This window comes from Nicotiana tomentosiformis, chromosome 5 (assembly GCF_000390325.3).
Source record: "Nicotiana tomentosiformis chromosome 5, ASM39032v3, whole genome shotgun sequence".
NCBI classification, from domain to species: Eukaryota; Viridiplantae; Streptophyta; class Magnoliopsida; order Solanales; family Solanaceae; genus Nicotiana; species Nicotiana tomentosiformis.
Window position 1 is genome coordinate 97880165 of NC_090816.1, and position 25299 is coordinate 97905463.

General features: G+C 40.0%; 1 protein-coding gene across 2 annotated transcripts in view; it reads right to left on the bottom strand.

Moving 5' to 3' along the window:
- Positions 1-663: 663 nt before the first annotated feature.
- Positions 664-25299, bottom strand: part of LOC104085492 (protein ILITYHIA) — a 48714-nt gene continuing 24078 nt past the window's right edge. The window contains exons 28-59 of one of the 2 annotated variants that reach the window (XM_009589547.4): positions 24728-24805; positions 24437-24584; positions 23746-23868; positions 23595-23651; positions 23396-23506; positions 23098-23289; positions 22846-23019; positions 22099-22209; positions 21935-22004; positions 21686-21764; positions 21376-21478; positions 21138-21308; positions 20901-21023; positions 20702-20815; positions 9830-9936; positions 9688-9739; positions 9486-9592; positions 9342-9401; positions 9141-9255; positions 8949-9059; positions 8723-8860; positions 8531-8653; positions 8337-8408; positions 7545-7657; positions 7221-7379; positions 6946-7042; positions 6673-6855; positions 5328-5522; positions 4418-4597; positions 4185-4317; positions 3634-3712; positions 664-1031 (exon numbers count right to left, since the gene is read on the bottom strand). In XM_009589547.4, coding sequence (XP_009587842.1) covers positions 989-1031; positions 3634-3712; positions 4185-4317; positions 4418-4597; positions 5328-5522; positions 6673-6855; positions 6946-7042; positions 7221-7379; positions 7545-7657; positions 8337-8408; positions 8531-8653; positions 8723-8860; positions 8949-9059; positions 9141-9255; positions 9342-9401; positions 9486-9592; positions 9688-9739; positions 9830-9936; positions 20702-20815; positions 20901-21023; positions 21138-21308; positions 21376-21478; positions 21686-21764; positions 21935-22004; positions 22099-22209; positions 22846-23019; positions 23098-23289; positions 23396-23506; positions 23595-23651; positions 23746-23868; positions 24437-24584; positions 24728-24805 — 3721 coding nt within the window. In that variant the 3' untranslated portion in view covers positions 664-988. Of the gene's footprint in view, positions 1032-3633; positions 3713-4184; positions 4318-4405; positions 4598-5327; positions 5523-6672; positions 6856-6945; positions 7043-7220; positions 7380-7544; positions 7658-8336; positions 8409-8530; positions 8654-8722; positions 8861-8948; positions 9060-9140; positions 9256-9341; positions 9402-9485; positions 9593-9687; positions 9740-9829; positions 9937-20701; positions 20816-20900; positions 21024-21137; positions 21309-21375; positions 21479-21685; positions 21765-21934; positions 22005-22098; positions 22210-22845; positions 23020-23097; positions 23290-23395; positions 23507-23594; positions 23652-23745; positions 23869-24436; positions 24585-24727; positions 24806-25299 lie in introns of both variants that reach the window. The other variant, XM_009589538.4, reaches the window with a different exon arrangement.

A 25299-nucleotide genomic window follows, 5' to 3' on the forward strand; every position in this document is an offset into this window, starting at 1 on the left:
AATACGTTAAACTGCACAAATTACTAATATACATAAGTTAAACCGCAACATTTATAGGTATGATTCTAGATATAATGTTGACGAAAATGAGCTCATAGTGGTTTGGCATCTCTGCGAAAAATGCAAAAGCTGCGTACCAAAAAACCAACTTCGCAACGAAAACAGAAAACCATTTAACAAAGATTATGTTCGCCAGCACACAGATGTAATTTCATATATTTAACAGTTTAACATCATAGCTGCTTTTTCCTTATAAAAAAAAAACATCATAGCTGCTTTTTTGTGGGAAAAGGGAATGTGAACTTTCAAGCGAATGTTAAGGGCTAACACGGATGAAACATAAATGATGAGGAATGAATTCATTTGAGGAAATCTTTATCCTACCATTCTTGAACAAAAGTCGTATATTTCTTCATACGTGAATAACAAGCAGAAAAACAGTTTTTCTGAAAGTGATATCTGCACTGTAATGGCATGTCCTCTCCAGAAATTAGAGGTAACAATAAAGTTTATACCTGAATTGAATCTCAATGAAAGGAGGTGTCCACCTTTCTTAATATACTTCCCCTATTAGTCTTTGCTTCTCTAGTCTATACTAGTAATCAGAGTGGATAAATTCGTAGCACAAAGGTTGCGCCACTGAAAGGAAAAATGGAGAGCATCTTGGTGGAAATAATAACGGTGATTTCCTATATCTGTAGAAAATTTACAAAATTTATACATGAACGCAAGCTCCCTTCCTCAAGGACTATTCAATTTCAATAATACACAACTACAAAAGGTAACGGGAAAAGCAACAATCCACTCGGTGTCAAAATTTGGCAAATATGAAACTCATCCTTATTTGCTTACGCATCTATGTATGTATGTGATGGTTGCTGTAAATATCAAATCTCAAGCAAAATTTCCGCTTCTAACTTCTTTGCCTCACTGACCTTAAGGTTAAAGTAATTTGAAGGCAAAAAAGTGCTGAACAGTCATAAGCTTGTCAGCCACTTGAGGTGTCATTGTCGCTATCTCCACTGTCATCACTGCATCAACAGGAAAACAGCCAGAATATCACGAGCCAGTTAATGGCGCAGCTAACCAACTACAAGAAGATAAAATAAATGCCAAAAGGTGCGCACAGAATAAATAAGCTGAGACAAGAACGACAAAAATGCCCCCGGGATTTGGTTCAACGTCAAGAGCCAAAAAACGTTATGTGTGTGCCTAGTACATCACAAGTTCAAATCTTGTTCTGGACTAAAAGCCTAGTATTTAAGTGGAAAAGGGTACAGGAGCGGGGCATTACTAGCGAGTTTTGAACGATTCGCAGTTGGATGATTTCTTGATTATAAAAAAAAATGACACAATTTTCACTCTGGATTAGAAGCAAAGGAAAATCAATAGATTGGTCTGTAAGGGTTGAGATAGGAACATTATACCGCCCCAAATAGTTAACACTAACTGCAATCCAGAGGAGAGCGGACATCAAATCCAGGAGAGATCCACTGGAAAATACATTACCTTAAACCAACGAAAGTCTAATCATTGTCTCTTGTACCACAAGATGCGAGCTATGTCAAATATTATTTCCTTACAGTCCAGGAAACACTACATGAAACATAAGTAAATAATATACCGATGGAGTGATTGTGAGAGCTTCTGAGAAATCATTTTAGATGTTTAAAGGTAACCTAGAAGAACTTGCAAAAACAGGGTATCCTAGAAGCACCTTTTAAACGAACATAAATAAAATTCTAACATTGACAGGCAAGCAATTCTTGCACAGGACTTCAGCAGAAAGATTTTCCAAAATCTAAAACTATACTAAATGCTCTCAGGTTGTCCTGATGAGCTAAAAATCTTTGATAAATTCTTGGCCAAATACATAAGCAGGCACCGAAACTTGGCACCGCTTAAAGTTGGGCTTGTTCCTATTAGACACTTCCAAGTATATTCAATGTGTCTATTGAACACCTCATTGACCATCACGAGGAAAAACAAAGTGAGTGTAATCCACTCACGGATGACATGGCAAATCAACGAATGAAATGAAGCGTGTTATTTTGACCCTAAATCACTATTAAAATTTGTTTTGAGAAAAAAAATATTTTCACTAAAATTCCTCCTCCCCCCTCGGGAACAAAACCCAGTTGCATCCCAATTATTCTTCCTTCACCATTGTTGTCAGACCACCAAAAAACCCATAGAGAATCACCAACACCACCACCATTTCACATACCCACCAGAAACAAAAATCTTCAACCAGTTATAACCTTAGCACTTCCTTCACATATTGATTTCAATAGACAAATTTAAAAACCCGCTATAAAATGCTTTTACAACCAGAGAAGAACCAGCAGTAGTGAGCGAGCAGCAAAAAAAAAAGTCCGACTAACAGCAACTGCCGGAAAACCTCGATCTTGGCTGAAAAGTTATTCTCCGACGATCTTGTACTACAACCTCCGACAATCTCTCTCCTTCCATTCTTATTTCCTCATTTCAGAAACACCTTAAAAATTACATCCTCCTTCAAAAATCAAATCAGATAACCACCGAGTTTGATGGGAAAATCTTGCCGACGATTTCATTTCTATCAATGACAATGAGAGCCTTGGCAGCGCTACGACCAAGAAAATTTGAGAGTAAGCAAAGGAAATTTTTAAAAAGTGATTCTTTGCAATTGTTCCCTTGGATCTTCTGTAAAGAATGGAATTGGAGATTTTAAGAAGTGGCCGTGGTGGATTTTTGATGAAGAATAGCTAAAAAATAAAATTTTAGTTAAAACTATTTAACTAAAATATTCTTTGACTCTTCACGCGCTCAAGAGAAGTATTGTTCACACAATATGACATGTCAGCTGTCTGTTAAATAGACACTTAAGAAGTAATTCGAGTGTCTAATAGGAACAGGCCTAAGTTTAAGTATCTAAGTGAAAAACGGTGCCAAGTTTAGGTGCCTGCTTATGTATTTGGCCTAACTTTACAGCTTACCATTTTTTCTCTCCTAGACATCATCAGAATAGAACAAAAAGAGCCCTCACAGGGGGAGAGGGGATTAAAAGAACAAAAATTCATTCAGCTTCCTCGATGCTTTTATTATCAGACTAACGAGCTGTTTCAATAACATAAAATGAACAGACTAACTCACCTTTTACATGTAAATAAAAACGTGTTAGTATATGCATTGGAATTTGGAAATTTCTCACAAAAAGAAAAAGGGTTTCAAACTTACTGTTGTTATTTGTTAGTCAAATACGAGCTTGATTTAATCTTTTTCATATAAAGATTCTCTAGATTCAATCTTCGAAGATGCAGAATAATATTTAAGAAACATTACTTTAGATGACCAGAGTGACATTCCTGGAGGATTATTTAAACAAATCCTCTCTTCTGAACTGTGGGATTTGAAGAGAGAAAGAGAGGCCAGCATAGCACAACACTTAATAAAATGGATAAATCAGTTAATAGCTGGATTATTGAGATTTATGCAGGATAAATCACAATGAATCTCAATAATACAGAGATGTTGTACTTGCAATGGTAAGACATTAAACCATAATGCAACAGATAAATTCAGAATAGCATCTCCAAAGCAACAATCTGCAAACAGTAGGCTACAGATCTGGAGTAATTAAAAACACTTCACCTGTGTTCAGGGAGCTTTGCTATTCGTCTAGCATCCAAGCCTGTCATAAACTTCTGCGCAGCTTGAACATTTTCTGTACCTGCAAACACCAAGAAAGGAACGTTGAGACGCTTACCATGGCAGCTCCAGAGAACTATTAAATTGAAAAGGATTAGCAAGCACTTGAAGCAGCAGATTTCTAAGCGTTACAACGAAAATGCCAAACACATGTAAAAGAATTAAAGTTTTGTACATCGTCAGTGTAAAGATTTTTTTACACTATCAAGTCACCCAAAGAATATCTACATACTACAGGTAAGCCTCCTTAAAATATAGGATTTGCTACAACACGTAAAGGTGACCTATTAATGTAAAAATTTCGTACACTGACGGTATACATTACTTAAAATCTATGTGAAAAGGATTAGCAAGTACCAGAAACAGCTTAACAAGCATTCCAGCAAAATATATGACCAAGAACAGGTATGAAGAGAGATTCATATTAAAATCAGAAAAGGACTACAGTTATCTCAATTTGAGATGCAACAGAACAGAAAATACAGAGGTAATACCCTTTGCCAACTGAAAGGCATGCAGTGCGCATCTCTCTGCAGCAAGTCTCACAGGTGTATTTCCATCCTTCAAGCAGTCAGCCAGAACAGGGCCAAATTTTGAAACATGGATGGCAATGGCACCAGGATTAGCCTGTAAGGCGGAAACCTCAATGTTTACTTCAAAAAAATTAAGGTTGAGCCTACTTAAGAATATATGAATGAAGTATGTCAGTTATTACAGAAGCACGAACTTTCGAAACTGCCTTCAATGCAGACAAAGCCCGTCTTCTGACTTCACTTGAATCATCCTGCATGGCCAACACTATGGATCCCAGAGTTTCCACATGTGAAGTAGAATTTGACGGGTCACTCTGGATTTGTTGACGTAGAAGCAATCCCAACGCTCTCGTTGATGTTTCACGAACAGGAAACTAACAAATAAAGAAGCAACCACAGAGAAAACCATCAGATTTCCAAATAAATTAACTTTTGCTCTTTCTGAAAAACTATACTAATCAAGCTTTTCCAGTTCTATTGCTTTCATCTGCAATTTACACTAGAATTGCTGGTCAGCTTAGAACTTTACATTTCTATCCTTAGAAATCTGAGTAGCACAGTTGAGAGGGGAGAACTGGGAATTTAGGTGATTAGTTTTTTCTTTTTGTTTCTTGCTGTTATAAGTCGGGGTCCTGTCCAACTTATGGTTTTTCTGTTTTGTCTGTACCTACATTTTCCCCTGGTAAATGAAATTTTAATTACCAAAAGAAAATAAGAACATGAAAATCTGAATCCTCTCGTGGATGTTTTCCGTACAGAAAATGGAAGAGTAGAGAAGTATCTCAATGGGAAAGAGATACTTCAGATAAAAAAAAATAAAAATAAAAAGGCATCTAAATGTTTCTGTTGGTGTATAACACTGATTTATTGATTTACTTAATAGAAAAAAGCACAGGTTCATAGATTTCCAGTTCAAACACCTTCCCTTCGGAAAAGGCAATATAAAATATGGAGAAAATGCAATGAAAAGTGGAATTCGTTTTGTTTCCACAATTGGATAAAACATATATATATGAAACAACATTTTTAAGTTTCTACAACAATCAGAATGCAGTTTTGTCCAAAACAAATTACATAAAGTAAAATAACTTATGTCAGACGTACCTTTTCATCATTTAAGGTGCTTTTGAGGCAGTTCACAATCAATGTGAATGATGAAGACGCACAAATTATGTCAGGATTGTGCTTAAGCATTGAACAAATGGTAAGTACTGCCCCATGCCTTGAGCACCAGTTAGATGATGAAGCTGATTTTGACAGCTCATCAAGTACTTCAACAACTTGTCCGTCTTCTAGGTACTGTAGAATAATAAAATGCAGGATAAATCACAATAAATCTCAATAATACAGTTTTAGGTCCATGAGACTGCCTCAAAATCAATCTAATAAGAAAATCAAGCCGTCCATAAAAGAATTTGGTTAATGATTTTCACAATCAGTTTGTCGTATATAAAGCTGTAAATTCAGATTCTCTTTCAAGAAAGCCATGAAACATTATCATCCACAGTATTGGTGCTTTATGTTTTCCCGCAGCAATCCACAATCACTTTTTCCCTCATTTGTCATTATTTAAATTTTACTCCCACCGTTTCAATTTATGTGACGTAGTTTGATCCGGCGCGGACTTTAAGAGAAAATGGAAGAGTTTTGAAACTTGTCACCTTAACAGCTTAAAAGATAAAAGCTTTTGTGGAGCCTTCAATTTGTGTGGCTATAAAAGCTTCTCATTAAGGGTAAAATGGGTAAAAGGGAAAGTTTAAAGTTAAATTGTTTCTAAATATAGAAATGTGTCAATTCTTTTTGAATCGGACTAAAAAGTGTCACATAAAGTGAAAAGGAGGGAGTACTAATAAAGGTCGGCAGAAAAGAAGACAAACAGATCCACTAAAAGTTAGCTCAGCTAAGGTGATGTTATGAAAGAAACCCATTGATTCAGATCAATTCCGATATACAAACACAACTTCATCTGGAAAAAAATCTCACAATATTTTCTCATTTTATCCTCAATTTGAACTACTTGCAATCTTTGCTTGACGTGGTCATTTCTAATCTTGTCCAATCTTGTATGACCAATGAAAAAGAATTCTGAAATAAAGAATACTAGAGAGAAACTTGAGAGGGTGATGCACCCCAACCAATTAGACAAGAGTTCCTCTACTAAAACATCTGAATTACAGGGTAGAAAAGCAATAGATTGAGCATTATCCCCTAGAGGAACATAAGAATATGCAAGACGCCACTTCAAAATGAAGCAGCCTGCTTTGGAACAAAAAAGGAGGCAATCTGCTATGATCTACACCCTGCTTTGTTCTGAACAAAACCCCACATCAAATAAATCACCAAATAACCTTTACCAGCACCTCAGTGATGATTAAAAACATGCTAAATACAGGACATAAAATCTTGATATAAAGGAAAAGAAATGTTTCCTGGGTAGAATGACCCTAACCTGCGAAATAATTCCAAATATGCTTGCAGCAGAACTTCTTATCTGATCATCATCGTTGTGTATTAAATCCTTCAGGAGGGTGTACACGCGTGTTCTAGAAGCAATGCTGACACTTCCACCAGCATGCTTAATCACACCTTTCAAAGCAGTCAGAGTAGCCTCGCGAATTCCAACATCTGATGTCTGTTGAACCATAACTCAATAGAATAACTCTGCTTCTTAAAAAGAGGCGAATTGCGACAATAGAGAAGTAGAATAAAGTACAACTATCACCTGCACACCAGATAACAGATCACCAACTAAAGGATCAACCCTGGTACTGAGAGCACTAAGCTTCCCAAGCGCAAGAGCTGCACTAGATCGTATTGTCCTATAATAGAACTTGTATAAGTTAAAGGAATAAAGATCACAAAGAACTGAAGTTATTGCTTCAAGAAGCAATAGATGTCATAAAGCAGACAGAGAAAACAGATCAGAAGGGCATCAGTTTCACAACACATCATTTCCCCTTCTAACAGCCAAAAATGGTACACCACTACAGAACCAACCTCGTGTTATCCTGTAGACACTTGACAAATGTTGTTTGAAGCTGGGGAAGAAAAGGCTTTAGGGCTATTCCTCCCCTTCGTATTATGATGCTCAGAGTTGATAGAATTGCGCTCTTTACTTGCCAAGGAAATCTGTCACCTATAATACGAATCAAGGGCCTGCAATTGAAAGCATAGTACGACAATTTCAGCGTACGCTGATTGACTTTAGAGTAAATGAAAATACTAAATCTAGAAAGTAAAAAACGTAATCCTCTTGATATCTGCCTATATGAATCTTCTTCATGCTGGTACAAACGTTGTATTAATACACATGGTACATACCCTGTGATAGGAATCACAAACTCCTTTAGTGTTTTCTCACTTGTCACTTCGATTAACTCCCCAAGACCCAAAGCTGCTTGCTCCCTTAATTCTGCTGATCCACCAATGAGACCCTGCAGATCAAAAAGAAAATCACACTGGGTAACAGAAAATCCAAGGAGCAGTGCAATAAATAAAATACCACATAGGAATATTAGGAGGTTAATACAATCTATAATTACCAGTATTAAGCAATAGAGCAGAATTAAAATGATGCCTCGCATCGATTAAGAAATAAGTTTGGTGCCTAGACTAAGGTTTTGATGCCTCGCGCCAGTCGGGAGCGTTGTTTTGGAGAAGAAGGAACTAAGAAAAATAGTATTGAAGGAACAGAAGCTTAGGTTACTCTCCAATTCAGTCTTTCTCTCTGTTTCTTTCTTTGGTATCCTCATGTTAACACCTTTTTTACAAATTTCCTTTATTTTCACTATGTACTATTTTCTCTTTCCTAGGATTACAATGGATATTTGTATAATCAACTCTGAAATGCAGTAAATCCCCATGTACCTCCTGCCACAGCATACACAAAAATATAAATGTGTTAAACTTGAAGACTGATACTCTGATGTACTCTCAGAAGAATTTTCCTCTAAACATATACAACTTAACACCAGCACCCCCAAAAACACCCACCAAAAAGAGAAACAATATCTACCGTGAATTTACAAAGAAATAAGCCAGAGTACCTTTAAAAAAAAAAATAATAATAATAACAACAACAACAACAATAATAATAATAATAAGCTGGAATACCTGGAGAAAAATAGGAAGCAATGGCTGAAGAGCTTTGGGAAGGCAAAATCCAGGTATAAGAACTGGTCCTCCCTACATGTTCATTAAGAAGAACGTTAAAATCTCAACACAGACTCATGAAACAACAGAAAACATTGTGACAACCATGCTTTTAAAACATAAAATAACAGCTGTCTGAAATAGAAAATTGCAACCTTTTTCTTCCTACGTTCCTTGTCTCTTGAAGTAGATACAGCATCACGAACCAACTTGATGTATGTTGGAAGAACTTCTTTAGGAACTGAACTCACAACACTAGACAGAGCTTGCCATGCAACCTGTCAATAAGTGGTCAGATAACCCACACAAATTAACATACAAAAGAAATGCAGTGATCCTGACATTACCACCACTGTATCAGAATCCGGATCACTAAGCAAAATAATCAGGGTGGATATCATGTTTGGAGCTTCATCACCAATATAGAAGTCGCAGTTTTTGAACAGATATCCAATAAGATACGCTGAACTTCGTCTAATCGAAGCCTGGAATTACAAGCATACAGCAGCATGAGAGAAAAGAATAGCAATAAACGAGTTTTAAAAATAACAAGAAAACAAAGAAAGATCATGCCTGACTATCCCCAACTCCTTTCAGTAGTTCTGACAACAAAGAGTCCATGCCTTCCTCGTCAACAACTGACACAACAGTTTCTGCTGCCTTCTTCGCTAAACTTTGAACTTCCTGTATTTTATTCCATAGAAAAATTAAAAAGTGAATGTGAAAACTACATAAACATATCCACATGTCTGTGAGGAGGCATACCGTGTCAGTATAACCCATTGCATTCAGTAAAGCAGGAAGGATAGTACTAAGGTGGGAATCAAGACCAGGTCCTGCAACTTCCGCTAAAGCTCCCAAAGCATGCGCATTGAAGGCACTGTAGGTGTGCGCAGATATTTGGTGAGTACTGCAGAACCACAAGGTACAGAAAAGATATAGGGAGCAGAAAGCATATATACGTACGAAAGTGGAAGATGAACGAGCTTTGGGAGGATGTGTGGCAGCACCGCTGTGGTCCTGACACTGAAATAAGTGGCAACAAAATTTAGGACACAAGGATAAGATAATACATAGAAACATGACTTATCTAGACAAACAATAGACTACCTCAGAATTTGTTTTAAGCCATCCAAAGCAGTATCTGAGGTCTCCTCATTCTCCAGAGCATGAAGAAGTGTTGGAACAATCTCATCGATTGCTTGCATTCCAGCATTCTACATTACGAACCACCAAGTGCAAAGTTTAGTGCTGAGAAGTTTCTCGATAAACATGAAATTTCTCAAATATTGGCAAGATCTGTAGGATTTACCTTGTAAAGAGTACTAAATGCCAGGCCTGCTGATTCACGAACCTCGATCATGCTGTTGAATAAGGAACACCAAAGAATTACCTCAGAATGGAAATGCAAAAAACTGTCATTTTCATAGTAATACAAGCAAAAGATATCACACCTATCACAAAGTGCTGTCCGAATTGTGGGGATAAGCTCATCCATAAAACTCAACAATTGACTCCTGCCAGCACTGGCCATTACTTCACTTAGACCAATGCAGACACCCTGAAATTGAAAAAGTATTAAAGATCGAGAAATGATAAGTGGAAACAAACTACATCTTGTTGGTAAATTTTGATTGCAAGTGCGAAGGAAAACCCATGTCAAATGAAAGAAAAAGGATGAGATTCACAGCTTCTGTACGAAAAGTATAAATAAGACTATTATTCATCTTACCAAAGACAGAAGATATACACTCCAGTCACCATGAAGTCACAACTATATTGTGCCAGTAAAAAAATAGGGAATAAGTCAAGCAACATATTTGGGAAAATTCAGAGTCTGAACTGCCTATTTTGAAAACATGAAGTTTCTTTTTATAGATGAGACACATTTAGTTACTTTAGCTCTACACAATGCCCCCTCACATGCAGGCCTAATTCTTTTTATTGGGCCAAGCACGTGGAAGTATTTTATGATAGGTAGTGATGACACTCAAATGCAGGACAATTTCCTATTCTAATACCATAATGTATTGTGTGAACTGTATCACTTACATGCTTAAGCTACTCTTTTCAGAAATATTAAATACGTTATATCAGTCCCTTCGGCAACATCCAATAAAATTGGAATGAGATTATAGCTGCATCACTAAAGAAAGTGCTGAAATATACAAGTGAGCAAAAACCAAAGAAAGAATCCTTTTCTAATCTTGCAGGGATCCTAAGAGGCTAAGTATTGATTTTACTGCATTTAAAAGTTCCTCTTTACAAAAAGAAACAGTGTACAGTTAAACTTTAATCTGTTGGATAGAATTAGCTTTGTATTCCAAACGTTTAGCATTCCTTTCCTTCCACATAGTCCACCAGCTTTCCTTCCACATAGTCCACCAGATGCATGCTGGTAACGGTGTTCACGGCTTGATTTGAGTTGGTTTAGCTCCAAAAAGAAATCAAACCAATTAACTCCGTTTTTAAAATATTGGGAACCAAACCAAACAAATTAAGTCGATTATTCATCGCTTCGGTTGTCGATTTTTTAATGCGACATACACTGCCAAGCACATATTCAGCGACTATATTTCAGCATAACACTATTAAACCAATTACTCTTTAAGAAAAAAAGAAATTATATATGTAATCAAGTTATATATGTAGCTTCAAATTTGGTTAATGATCAACTATATTGGGTTTTGTGGACTGAAAGGAATGCTGCTATGGAGCTATGTTGCTGAGCTATGGAGCTATGTTGCATGTTTTACTCTATTTTTGGACTTCACTGGGTCATTCCACAAAATGTGAAAGAAGCTTACACTAGTTGGAATCTATAGAGAGTTGATAATACAATCCAGAAAATTTGGTTAATGATCCCTGCAGCAGGTTTTTGGGTTTCGTGGACTAAAAGGAATCGAAAATGTTTTGATGGTATCTTAACTCCAAATCATTCCCTCAAAGCTAGATGTTTACTAATCTTTTTAATTGGGCAAGAGTTAACTCTTGTAATTAGTACTGACTGTTTTTTGGACTTTGTTAGCTCCCTAGTCATAGCTTGATATACTGTTAAGGAGCTAACTGTTTTTTGCTTTCTCTGTACTTTTGTACTATAGCATCTTCTCGATGCTTTCTTTTTTAATGAAACACCTTACTTCATTTAAAAAGGTTACATATGTAGCTTCAGCCAGAAAACCATACGCATTAAAGGGCAGCCTGGTGCACAAAGCATCCCACATTCACGCACGGTCCGAGGGTAACCGTAGGGGGTGTAATGTAAGAAGCTTACCCTAATGTTAGCATTAGTGGCTGCTTCTAGGGCTCAAACCCGTGACCCATAGGTCACACGGGGACAACTTTACCATTACTCAAAGGCTCCCCTTCAGAAAACCATACGCATTCTCTAAGAATTTAGCCATTTCCAAGAAACCTAAAATAACTGTTTACTGTGAATTTTTTTGTGCAAAAATTTGAAGTGATGTCATTTACCAAATATCTTGACGATAATTGAATTTAACAGAACGAATAATTGAAGGACTCAAAGACAAGTTGTCTTTAAAGTGAAATTGATTCTTGGACTAATCAAAATAAAGAATCAGTGGGTAATGCCAGGCACGGTTAAAGAAGTAATGTTCAGCTGGACTTACAGGAGGAGGAGAAGAAGACATGGGGCTTGGGATGTCGCTCCACTTGCACTCGTGTGGACTATTTGGAGAAAGAGAAATAGGGAAGCTTTTGATGGAATAGAGGACTTTGTACATTTGAGGAGTAGTCTTTTTTTCTCTTATTATGTTTCGGTGCACCCATGAGACTCCCTTAAGCATAGATGATTTGGGTGTCTTTCGTAGAGAACCATATTATATTGTGAGGTTTCTCTATTGTTTTGGTATACTTCTCGTATATGGGTATTTATGCCCTTCATTAATGAAATTTTATTACCTTACAAAAAATGTAAAGGTAAAGAATTAGATCTTAGGGTATTTAACAGAGCTTAGGGAAAGTGGTTGTGGAGATTCGGGGTAGAAGAGCATGCTCTATGGAGGGAGGTCATAGTAGAAAAATACGACTCAACGGGAGGGGGTTGGAGGACCAAGGCGATCACAACACCTTTCGGGTGTAGCATGTGGAGGAGCATCATGTAGAATTGGGAAGCATTCAGTGGCAACATCACTTACAGGGTGGGAGATGGAAGGAGAATCAGCTTTTGGAATCATAGGTGGTGTGGAGAGGATACTCTGAGGGTCTCCTTCCCCCACGTCTTCAGAGTTTCAAACCAGAAGGAACTGATGGTCCAACAGATCCGCAAGGAGCATGAAGGGGGGCAGTATGGAACCTCTCATTCAGGAGGAACATGCAAGATTGGGAGATTGCGGAGCTCCAAGTTTTGTTGGCACTCCTATACGGGCAAGACATGCTCCAGCCATCCTGCGACTCTTGGAGATGGGGCTTGCGTGGCGATGGTTTGTTCACCGTAAAATCCTTTTACCAGAGTATGTTGGTGAGAGAGGAGACCATTTTTCCATACTCCTCGATCTAGATTCCCAGGGCGCCCACGAAAGTGTGCTTTTTTGCATGGCTAGCGGCAAGGGGAGTGGTTTTGACTGCTAAAAATCTCCGAAAGAGGGGAATTACACTTGTTAGTTGGTGCTACATGTGTAAAAGCTCAAGGAAAGAAGTTGATCACCTTATGTTGCATTGCCCTGTGTCCTCTGATTTGTGAAGGGCAATCCTGAATCTTTTTGGTGTTCAATGGGTGATGCCAAGCACTGTAAAGGAAATGTTATATAGCTGGGGCGGTTTTCGTAGAAGAAGAAAGCAAAAGGCGTGGAAGTTCGCCCCGTTAGCTCTCATATGGGTAGTATGGGGGGAGAGAAATAGGAGAGTTGTTGAGGAGATTGAGTCTCCCTTTTCACATCTTAAGAATAGTCTTTTATCTTTGATCGCTTTTTGGTGCACTCATTTAACCCCTACTTGTATAGAAGATTGGGAGTCTTTTGTAGAGAATCATGTTCTGATGTAAATTCTCTATGTCTTTGGTATACTTCGTGTATACGGGAGTTCTCTCCCTTTTGATTAATACAATTTACCTTATCAAAAAAAAGAACTAGATTACTGTAAAGGCAATGAACTAGACTACAAACAGAGCGAAAAATAAGTACATACGATATAATTTAAAATTTCTTTCAATTTTTTCCGGATTTTTATTGTTTAAAACCAAAACCAAATTTTATCGTTTTCTAAAATTAAAAATCAAAGCCAAAAAATGTCGTTTTTCTGTATGATTGAATTTTCAGTTTGGTTTGATTTTTCAATTTCCAATGAACAACACTACATACTGGTATGGTGTTCCACAAAACTGTAGCACCTTCTACTGTCATAAAATTTTGGAACTAGAGGTGCAAGGTAGCCTAAGAAGTCTAACCCACACTTATTCTAGCTAGAAGCTGGACAGAATACACCCCGCTGCTGGCGACCGCCATATTGACAATATTTCCATCTTCACCATAACTCTTTCGTTGATCCCATATCTAACTCATCATCCATGACAAAAACTTCCAACCCACCCCTTCACCATCACCATGAATCATAGGACCTCACCACCACCATCCGAGAGCCAACCCTGTCGCGACACTACCCCAAAAAGAATCGACGGGATCTGACACCCCACGCGCCGTCACGCGCGGAAGATCTCCGACCACCCCTAGCCCACGCGCCGGCACGTGACACCTTTCCAGGCAAGATCCCAACTTTTTTCCTTCAGACAGTCTCTTCGCGAGGCTGTTCCGACCTCACCCATCCATCAACCTCCAACTTCCGACCACTTTTGCTATTTTCCGGCGACGAAGGTGTCTTTTTCCGGTCAGATTTCACTCCCTCTCACTTTCTCTTCTTCAGTCAGTCTCCTCGCGAGGCTCGTGGTTTAGCTATGACGGACTCTACAGAGAGAAGCTCCTACTTCTCCCTAGAATCTAGAAAATTGGAAAGCATGTCTTTTAACAAAGATGCATCTTGGCCAGCCCTCGAACTTGGGGGAAGATGCCAGCGAAAGCTTGACGTAGGGCAGGAGCCACACTTCTCACTGTCCGAGGAGCACACTCTCAGGCGTAAAGGTTTCTTGGACTCTTGTTTGATTGGGTCTTTCTCCAAATGAGTTGGTTCTCCAGAAGCTGTTAGGAACTGGGCAGCAGAGGCATGGAACATCAAGGACGGGCTGAAAATATCGCAACTGGGGGACACGCAATATCTTTTTCGATTTGTCGACGAGTCTCAAGCTTCAGAAATTCTTGTCAGAGGAAACAGGTGGTTCGACGGGAATTTTTTAAAGTTAGACAGATGAGTGGAGCACGATGGGTATCTCGACCCTCGTTTCGCTGGCGAAATATTGGTGGTAAAACTTGGTGGGTCTCCCGGTGCATCTCTGGTGTCTTGACCTATTAAAGAAGGTTGGGAAAATCTGTGGGGGGTTCATTGATGTCACTTGCAGCTTGCACGATCTCTCGCGCGTAAGGATTGTGGTGAGGAAAGGGGGCAGAATCTTTGTCCCCACTGTGGTGAAAGATGGCTACTTGAGCTACAGGGTGTGGTTGAGCCCTGAATTTCGCCTTATCTTTATGCCTGTGATTTTGGCGGAAGAAAAGGAAAGGTCAAATAGAAGGGAGGGAAGGGGAAATCAGTTTCCGAGGGGAGGGGAGGGCTCACCGGATCAGTGGATTAAGCTGGAAACAGACGGTAAATCGAGAAGTGACGGGAGGTTCAATTTTGGGAGAAGAAGACAACATTTTAACCGGAGGAAAAGACGTGAATAGGTTAGTGATGCGGGCTGGAAAGGTAGAATGGGTCGGTACTCTTTTAACAATCATAGCGTCGGGAAAGATTTCAGCAAGTATAGTCTTGGGCCTCCACACATGGGCCCAGCAACTTTTTCCAATTCTATTAGAATCAATCCAAAGGGCCCCAGTTTATATCAAGTTGCGTCCGATAAGGCTCCTAAACATATGGGAGCAGTCACTCCTCCTTCTGTCAATGATGCCTCACACAGTGTTATCTCTTCGCCAAGCACTAGGGACTTGCGCCCCTCTTCGGCCACTATTCCAGGGGCAGCACCGGCTAAAGCAAGCGGTGTTATTCCACGGCCCCCGCCTCTGATGGACCCAGCTCAATCACCCCTCATCTCCCACTGTGCTTAGATGTGCTGAGGTTACAATACAATCTCCTCCAGGAGAAGCATTAATTCCTGAGGTTGGTGCCTCTCAAAGAAACGACGTGATCCACCCGGCACCCAGAGATCCTATTACTAGCAATGCTATGGTCTTGCATTCCGCCGGTTGGGGCAAGGAAAAGGTAATTACAGAAGACGCATGTCCAATTTCGTCACGGATTGGAGAAGGGGATATGTCCATATGGATGGAGGATAAACTATTAAACTTTGGGAAGTTCTTAGGTGTTTCTTTTGAAGGGAAGGAAGATAGAGTGCTAGAACTGTTGAGAGAGATTGAGAAACAGCCTTGTTACGAAGGCGCGGGGAGGGAGTTGGGTAAAGGTGTTAATCAAAATAAAATAGGGGATGTAGTGGTGTATCAGAGAAGGGGTCGAGTGTGTGACATGGAGAAAGGGACCTCGGCTAGGGTGGGTGGGGAAATGGGGGCTATTGCTGCTTATGGAAGTTAAGATCCTTTCATGGAATGTCAGGGGGATGAATGACCCAAACAAAAGGGCCATCATCAAAGTGGGAGTTAGGGAGTGGGGTGCCAACTTAGTTTGTTTTCAGGAGACCAAAATGGAAGTTTTGTCAGATGCGATCGTGAGAAGTGTTTGGGAAGGTAGTTGGGTGAAATATGATTGGGTCCCAGCAGCGGGAAGTGCTGGGGGCATTCTACTTATGTGGGATGATAGAAGCTTGGAGGTAAAGGAGATTAGGAAGGGAGTTTTCTCTTTGGCAGCTCTCGTCAAAGATAGAGTGAGTGGGGATTTGGGGGAGTGTATGGGCCGGTAGAGGAAGGGTCCAAGGTGTCTTTCTGGGAGGAACTGGCCAATATTATGGGGGAATGGGATATTCCATGGGTTCTAGGGGGAAACTTTAACACTATTAGATTCTCGGAGGAGAGATTAGGGGGTAGTGTGACTTCGAGGGCCATGGAGGAGTTTTCTGACTTCATCAATGATCACTTTCTCATTGACCTTCCTCTGTCAGGGGAAAGGTTTACTTGGGCCAGGGCGGAGGATTCCAGCTCAAGGTCTAGAATTGATAGATTCCTGACATCTCCCTCATGGGATGAGCTGGTGCCGAATGTGATGCAGATTCCTTTACCTAGGTTGACTTCAGATCATTTGCCTATTTTCCTAGATGGATGCAGAGGGAGGGGGTGCGTGCTCCCTTCCGATTCGAAAACATGTGGTTGAAAGTGCCAGGATTCTGTGACAAGGTGAAAGAATGGGGGACAAGCTATGGGGTATCAGGGACACCTTCATACCGTCTTTCGAAGAAACTCAAACTGCTCAAGGGAGATATTATTAGGTGGAATAAGAAGGTTTTTGGGAGGGTAGAGGTTAAAATGAGGGAGCTTATGCATGAATTGGGGGATTTAGAAAGAGGGGAAGGGGCGGGGGAGCTAGACGAATCTGAGAAAGAGAGATTGGGGGAGGTTAAGAGGGAAATAGTTGAGTTAGCAATAGCTCAGGAGACTAGTTGGCGGCAAAAATCGAAGGCGCTCTGGCTAAAGGAGGGGGATTCGAATACCAAGTATTTTCATAGGGTGGCGGTCGCAAATCGAAAGAGAAACTTCATAGAGTCCTTAGTTGTGGATGGGGTGAGGATTGAGGAAGAGGTAAAAGGGGCGATAGCGAGGTTTTATGAGAACTTATATAAAGAGGAAGTTAGTTGGAGGGCCGACTTTGGGGGGGAATAGAGTTCAACCATATAGGGGAGGGAGACAGCGAGTGGCTAGAAAGGGTTTTCGAGGAGGAAGAGGTGCACGAGGCTGTGTCGTGTTGTGCTGGTGATAAGGCCCCCGGGCGTTTCTCCTTGGCCTTCTTTCAGCTCTTTTGGGACATCATCAAGGGGGAGTTGATGGAAGCCATTGAATACTTCCATACGAATGGTGTTTTCGAGAGAAGTATCAATGCTTCCTTTATTACTATTGTGCCTAAGAAAGAAGGTGCATCTTGTATCAGAGACTACATGCCTATTAGTCTAGTGGGGAGCATTTACAAGATTATTTCTAAAGAGCTTTCCAACAGACTTAAGAAGGTTCTTGACATGACTGTTTCGTCCTCCCAGAATGCGTTTGTGGAGGTAGGCAGATCCCGGATGCTGCCTTGGTGGCAAATGAACTTGTAGACTCCAGAAGGAAAAATAGAGAACTCGGCTTACTATGCAAGTTAGATCTTGAGAAGGCTTTCGACCATGTCAATTGGAAGTTCCTGGACTTCATTATGATGCGAATGGGGTTTGGGGAAAGATGGAGGGGATGGATAAAGTTCTGCATTTCCTCCGTCAGATTCTCTGTCCTGGTTAATGGTAGCCCGTGTGGTTTCTTTGGCAGCTCCAGGGGTCTCAGGCAAAGTGACCCCATCCTCCATGTTATTCATTCTAGTGATGGATGCTCTGAGCAAAATGATGGATAGTGCGGCGGACGGAGGTTTCTTGAGAGGATATTCAGCTCCGATTGGGGTGCTCGGTGCCCGAAGAGTCTCACATTTGCTTTTTGCGGATGACACACTGGTTTTCTGTGATGCCGATATGGATCAGTTGACCTACCTGAAGCAGGTCCTGCAGTGGTTTCAGTTAGTATCAGGACTCAAAATCAACATCGGCAAGTGTGAGATTTTTCCGGTAGGTGAGGTTACTAATATTGATGCATTGTCTGGTGTTCTCAGATGCAAGGTGGGCTCCCTCCCCACTACTTACTTGGGCCTCCCTTTGGGCGCTTCATATAAGGATACTACGGTTTGGAATCCAGTGATCGAGCGGGATGAAAAAAGATTAGCAGGGTGACAGAAACGGTATTTGTCAAAAGGAGGTAAGGAAGTGCTTATCAAAAGCACTTTATCGAGTATGCCCACCTAATACTTATCCCTGTTGCAAGGAACTTTCTGTGGGATGCGGCGGATGAAACTAGAAAGTTTCATCTAGTGAATTGGCAGACAATCACTTCCCCAAAGAAGTGGGGTGGACTTGGAGTGAAAGATCTTAGGGTATTTAACAGAGCTTTAATGGGAAAGTGGCTGTGGAGATTTGAGGTAGAAGAGCATGCTCTATGGAGGGAGGTCATAGTAGAAAAGTACGATTCAATGGGAGGGGATTGGAGGACCAAGGCGATCACAACACCTTTCGGGTGTGGCATGTGGAGGAGTATCATGAAGAATTGGGAAGCATTCAGTGGCAACATCACTTACAGGGTGGGAGATGGAAGGAGAATCAGCTTTTGGAATCATAGGTGGTGTGGAGAGGATACTCTGAGGGTCTCCTTCCCCCACGTCTTCAGAGTTTCAAACCAGAAAGAACTAATGGTCCAACAAATTCGCAAGGAGCATGAAAGGGGGTAGTATGGGACCTCTCATTCAGGAGGAACATGCAAGATTGGGAGATTGCGGAGCTTCAAGTTTTGTTGGCACTGCTATACGGGCAAGACATGCTCCAGCCATCCTGCGACTCTTGGAGATGGGGCTTGCGTGGCGATGGTTTGTTCACCGTAAAGTCCTTTTACCAGAGTATGTTGGTGAGAGAGGAGACCATTTTTCCATACTCCTCGATCTGGATTCCTAGGGCGCCCACGAAGGTGTGCTTTTTTGCATGGCTAGCAGCAAGGGGAGTGATCTTGACTGCTGAAAATCTCCGAAAGAGGGGAATTACACTTATTAGTTGGTGCTACATGTGTAAAAGCTCTGGGGAAGAAGTTGATCACCTTATGTTGCATTGCCATGTGTCCTCTGCATTGTGGAGGTCAATCCTGAATCTTTTTGGTGTTCAATGGGTGATGCCAAGCACCGTAAAGGAAATGTTATATAGCTGGGGCGGTTTTCATAGAAGAAGAAAGCAAAAGGCATGGAAATTCGCCCCGTTAGCTCTCATGTGGGTAGTACGGGGGAGAGAAATAGGAGAGCTTTTGAGGAGATTGAGTCTCCTTTTTCACATCTTAAGAATAGTCTTTTATCTTTGATCGCTTTTTGGTGCACTCATTTAGCCCCTAGTTGTATAGAAGATTGGGTCTTTTGTAGAGAATCATGTTCTGATGTAAATTCTCTACGTCTTTGGTATACTTCGTGTACACGGGAGTTCTCTCCTTTTGATTAATACAATTTACCTTATCAAAAAAAACCATAACTCTTTCAACTTCTTGCCTTGCGAGTATTTTGAATAGGAAATGTAGCCCATTCATTACAAAGACTCACTCTATTAGGAACTCTCCATTTCTGCTGCAGCCATCTTCGTCTCCCCGGGCAATGAGGGATTTCTTGATTGTTGTCTTCAAATCTTCCAATTATGCATGTGTTCAAAAGGTCTCTATGTTTGGGAGGAGACTTCCATAAGATTCTGTTACCTTTCTCTAACACCACTTTTGGGCTACTATCTATTGGTATCCTTGGGCAATAAAGGATTTCTTGATTGTTCTCTTCAAATCTTCCAATTATGCATACGTTCAAAAGGTCTTTAGTATGGGAGGAGACTTCCATTACATAAGATTCTGTTATCTTTCTCTAACACCACTTTTGGGTTGCTATCTATTGGTTGGCCATCTGCTACTTCTGATTGCTTCTGCGGAAGTGATGGGGTTTCTTATCTGGTAGTCCTTATTGGGGCTTGTCGAACTTATTTTGCGAATCATTGAATTTTGAAGACCTAAGTCTTTCCAGCCAGAGTTGAAGTATGTTTCTGGAGAATGATAACACTTCTCTTTCTTATAAACAAGACTTACAGAACATTTCTCACACAGAAGCTCACTCATATTATTTTGCTGTTACTATCCGGATAGTTACAGAAGCTCTCAAAATCATCACTGCCCCAAATACGATTTAGCTATAACTAAGTTGTCTCGCTAAGATAAACCCACCTCAATTTGCATTGAAATTGCAACTCCAAAATTGGAGAGATGAATTAAGATCGTCATAAAATACTGCATTTAACATAACTAAAATACTGATAATAAACATATGCAAGATATTTATAAACTGTGTGCTTGATGTTTGATACCAGTAAACTGGTAGGACTCTGACTAGCCCCACCACTGGGGTACCTTTTATTAAAATAAAAAGAGAAAATCTATTAACCACTCTATGACTGAAAACACTCAGAGAGCTTAAAGAAAACACCTGGAAGCATGTGGAGGAGGTAAAGTACTCACTTGTCTTCTACTTGGATTAGGATCCTTTAGACCCTGTGATAATATTGGGATAATCGAAGGAAGGACTCTTTCACCAAGCTTCCTAACAAGCTCACCCAATGCTCGTCCAGAAGCCTGCAAATTTTTAGACCAATGATTTCTTATTTCCAGAACAAATGTTTTACATTCTTGTTCACTATGAACAAGAGTACCAGCACACCTGTCTCCTTTCAGAGGATGAAGATGCTAGAGAACTTATCAATGTGCTCATCAGTACAGGCATTATCTCCTTCAATGTTTTCGGGGTATTTGCAACAATGGTCTTCCATACATGCAAAGCAGCCTGAAAAATAAAAATACAAAGTGGTTAAAGTTCATTAATTACTATAATTAGCATCTCAAAACAAGTCTGACCACCATAATTGAAGCATCGCATAGTATATGAAACAAATACTACCTGCCGCACGGTTATGCTGACATCAGTTCGGACCATATACAATGCAGCAAGGACTTCATTGCGTTTTTCCCTTCCAAGTACCTCAATAATAGCCCGTCCTTGAGCCTCAGTACTGGCACCCTCATCATCACTCCCGCCCTCAAGATGTGCTTTTCCAGATGTTCCAGCAACCTAGAAGAAAATATAACATTAACAAACCTGCTTCTTATATAATATGATGCTAAAGTGCAATGCTTACCTTGAACAAAAGGTCACCCAGCAACTCTACAGAACTCTGCCTGATACGCCAGTTATCATTGAAAATACCTTCTTCCACAGCAGGAAGAAGCAGAGGCAAAGATCTAAATTTATAGAACAAAAGAAGAGCAGAGAGTAGCAAATAGTCAGCAGATCAATTATCATTCAAACTTTAACTATAACAGCATGATTTTTCACTTCATCATAGCCTCTTTCATTGTGTATATCCAAATATATGGTTATGGTATGGGACTCCAAAGTAAACTCGGGAGACAGCTTAAAACTAGATGTGGAAGATGACAAACGCATACGTGGTTGCGTAATGCTCCACCAGAACATGGCCGGCGCTGAGTGCTGCCTCACGCACAGATTCATTCTCATCGGCCAACCCTATTGTAGAAAGTAATGTTAATTCAAGGAATGTCTCCACGCAAGTAAACATAAAAGACGCCCACTAAACTAATACTTCAACTAAATGCTAATTTTTTGTTTATCTCTGTGTGACTGCATGTGTTTGTGTATATGGATGGAAAAAGGGAGGAGAAAGAGAGATAAATTACCATCTAAGATCGCTGGCAGAACTTGCTGCAAATAGTTCTGGAATTGGATGCCTAAAGATCTTGGCAGATACTACAAGCAGCCAAATAATTCATATGAGAAAATTTACAGAAGAAGAAGTTATCCGTCTTTCTAAACACAAACTTCAAAAAATGTAAGTGCTTACCCTAAAGAGCGCCAAGTGCCCATCACGAACTGATGCCTTTTGATGAGAACAATTTCTTATGATCTCAGGAAGTATATTCTCAAAGTACTCTATTCCTAATGCGGCCAATACCTGGGAAAGAGGAGAAAACAATTGTAGGTTGAATGTGAAAACGAGAACCCTAAGCAAATCAAAAGCAGTCTCTCCGTTCTGTATTACTGGCTCCGACCCACCCACCCACAACTACCCCCAAAACTCCTTGATGTTGCACCCAAAAAGCACAGGCTTTTCCGTACTTGTCAATTATTTTTTCTTGGTCCTTGCTCTTCACGACAACCAAGTTTGAAAGAGAAAGAAGAGCCAATAAGATAAAGATGCTCAAAAACCATTTCAACTTGTTTATGCAAACAATGTCACTAACTTATTTTAGAGTTAAAATCACCATACTAAACCAAAACAAGACAAGCAAAGTGTGCACACAGCATAAAACCTTAATCTTGCCAACATGGAAGAAGAAATTTTTTTGAAGTCCAAAAAAGATCTATTATAGTTACCTCTTGATCAAAAAGCACAGGTAAGAGACCATGTTAATGCTAACTTAGAATTAAGATCCAAAATTTATTTTAAGTGAAAAAGCTTGAGATTGGGCCCCCCCACTGACAGCTTCTTCTAGAAATGAAAATCCTCAGCAAAGGGAGGTCTTCAACTCCTTATAACAAGAGAGAGAGAGAGACTGTAACCAAGTAACACCGAATGAGATAACTATACCTCACTTAGTCCTTGTGCAGCCCCAGAACGCTCAACATTGCTTCCATCAGACTTCAATGTATCTAACAACCAAGGCACCAGGTCTGGGAAATTTTCTTCTCCCATCCCCCGTATAAGAGAACCAATGGCTCTTGCAGCAACAGATCGAACTTCAGGAATTGGATCCACAAGTACCTGAAATCATATGTAAAGAAAATCGAGTCAACTTTTGGGCTCATCATAACGTGTTACTCCAATTATTTCCAGAAGTACCTTTTTAACTTCAGGTAGCAGTAGTCCAATGTATGGTATCATGTCCTTAGGTTCTGTCACTAATGAACACATATTTCCAGCAATTTGTGCAGCTTTCTTCTTGGTTTCAGCACTCCTTTCGCGAAGCCCACGGTGTACAATTGGTACAAGCAGAGCGAGAGAAGGAGCATCAATTGAATTCACAAAGGTTGTCTGCAAGTATTGGAATAAGAAATTAGCTTATCAGGAAGTACATGGAAACCAGATTACCTATCAAAAAAAGTACATGGAAACCAGAGTTATCAGAAAACGCATTTACCTGGAGGAGAATATCAAGGGAGTATTTTGTATACTCATTGGGATCTGTAAGACCCATTAGAAGAGTAGGGACAAGTGCAGATATCTCAGGGTTCTTTATAACACTCCCAACCTATATTCAACAAAAGACATAACTAAACAATAAATAGCAAGAAGTAGAACTAAGAAGCAAGAGAAACTTGATCGTGAGATTGTTTAACCTGTTGAAGGGCTGTCTGTCCAGCTGATTGAACCTTGGGATGAGTGTCAGTAAGCACCTGTACAGTATTACCAGAGCAGTATGAAACTGAGACCAGTATGGCCCTATAGTCAGAGACAGTAAGTTCTACGTTTGCATGCAGAAGAACAAACCTCAGTTAACTTGGGCACAATCTTAGGGAGACATTGTGACAATTGCTGTGGAGCACAGTACGCCATGGCACCAAGAAGTTGTACACTACTCTGCTTGGTTCTCCAAGCTTTATCTTCAAGGCCCTGACACAGAAAAGTAATAGTAAACATAGGTCTCATGTGATGAAGGCTAACTAATAAATGAGTTTTGTGAATCCAAAACACATTGTAGGTTTATCAACAAAGGAACTGAGGATCCAATCTGTCAATTCAGATGAAATATACGGATGCCAAGAGGTAGTACAAACCCACAATATAAGCATCCATGACATGTTAGACTTGTTCTTCAAAAATCAAAGAGCAAGCATGCATTACAGCTACAGTTTCTCTATTCCTACACAGGTAAACAGTCCTCAAGGTTAACCAACGTAGCCCGGTGTACAACAATTTCTCGTCATCAAAGAGCAGTCTCAAAACCTATAATTTTTCCTATTTCTAAGAGTATCAACAAACTACAAAAACATGTAGGAATAGATGTACATTGAAAAAGAATTTTGAGCATGTATTCATAAGAGTACACTCTAAGTGTGTGCATAAATTACATTCTGCAAGATTACTCCATCATCCAGTTAACCACATCGCTCGACCAATATATTACAGATAGCGTCGGTTGCAGTGAGCCGAGGTAAAGGGGAAAAGTTAAATTAAGAACCTTTAAAAGTGATGGAAGAATTAGTTTCACTCCTTGAGCACTAAGCTGAGACATCATTGCCCGAGCAGCACATTCAGCAGCATCACGCACCGCGACAACTTGATCAGAGAATGAAACCAAGAGGAAAGGTAACATTTGAATTACATACCTGAAGGAAAAACAGGGAAACAGGTGAATCATAATTGATTATTTTATTCCACATCCAAGTTCAAATTACATACGAGGATAAGCATTTCACTTGTATCATGTTACGGAGAAAAGAAATATAAACTGATGGGCATGCAGACATACGGTTCAAACAACTTCCCAAGCTTCTCACAGAAGCATTCAAATGCAAGCAGTGCACCTTCACGACTCTTAGCTGAATTCCTGCTAATAAAAATCGATTCAGATCCTGGAAGGAGAAACTTTCATATGCAGAGGTGCAGTTACTGAAATATAATGAAATCAGCAACCTCGTAACAAAGCGATATCAGTGAAACAATGTCAATGTCAACTATTGCTAGCTAAACTGCCAGTCAAGAAATAATCCTAAAATCCGTATTATTATAGAAAACAATCAACTACACGTCAATCCGAAATTAAATGCCGAGCTCAAACTTTAAACCTATAACGAAAAGAGGAGGCAAGCTAAAAGATAACAAAGTCACGTTTCCCCTTTTTTTGGTTGCGGGCAGGTACCGACTTGGAAAATTAATTCACAAATTAAGCCAAGAAAACGTTTATCTATTTTAACACCACACATCCTTGGACCACAAAGACATAATCACCGTTGATACAAAATGGTATATGTCAAGCGATCGTAACCTTGAGATTTCGCATCAACAATGTCTAGCACACAAAGATAAAGGTGATTAGAAGAA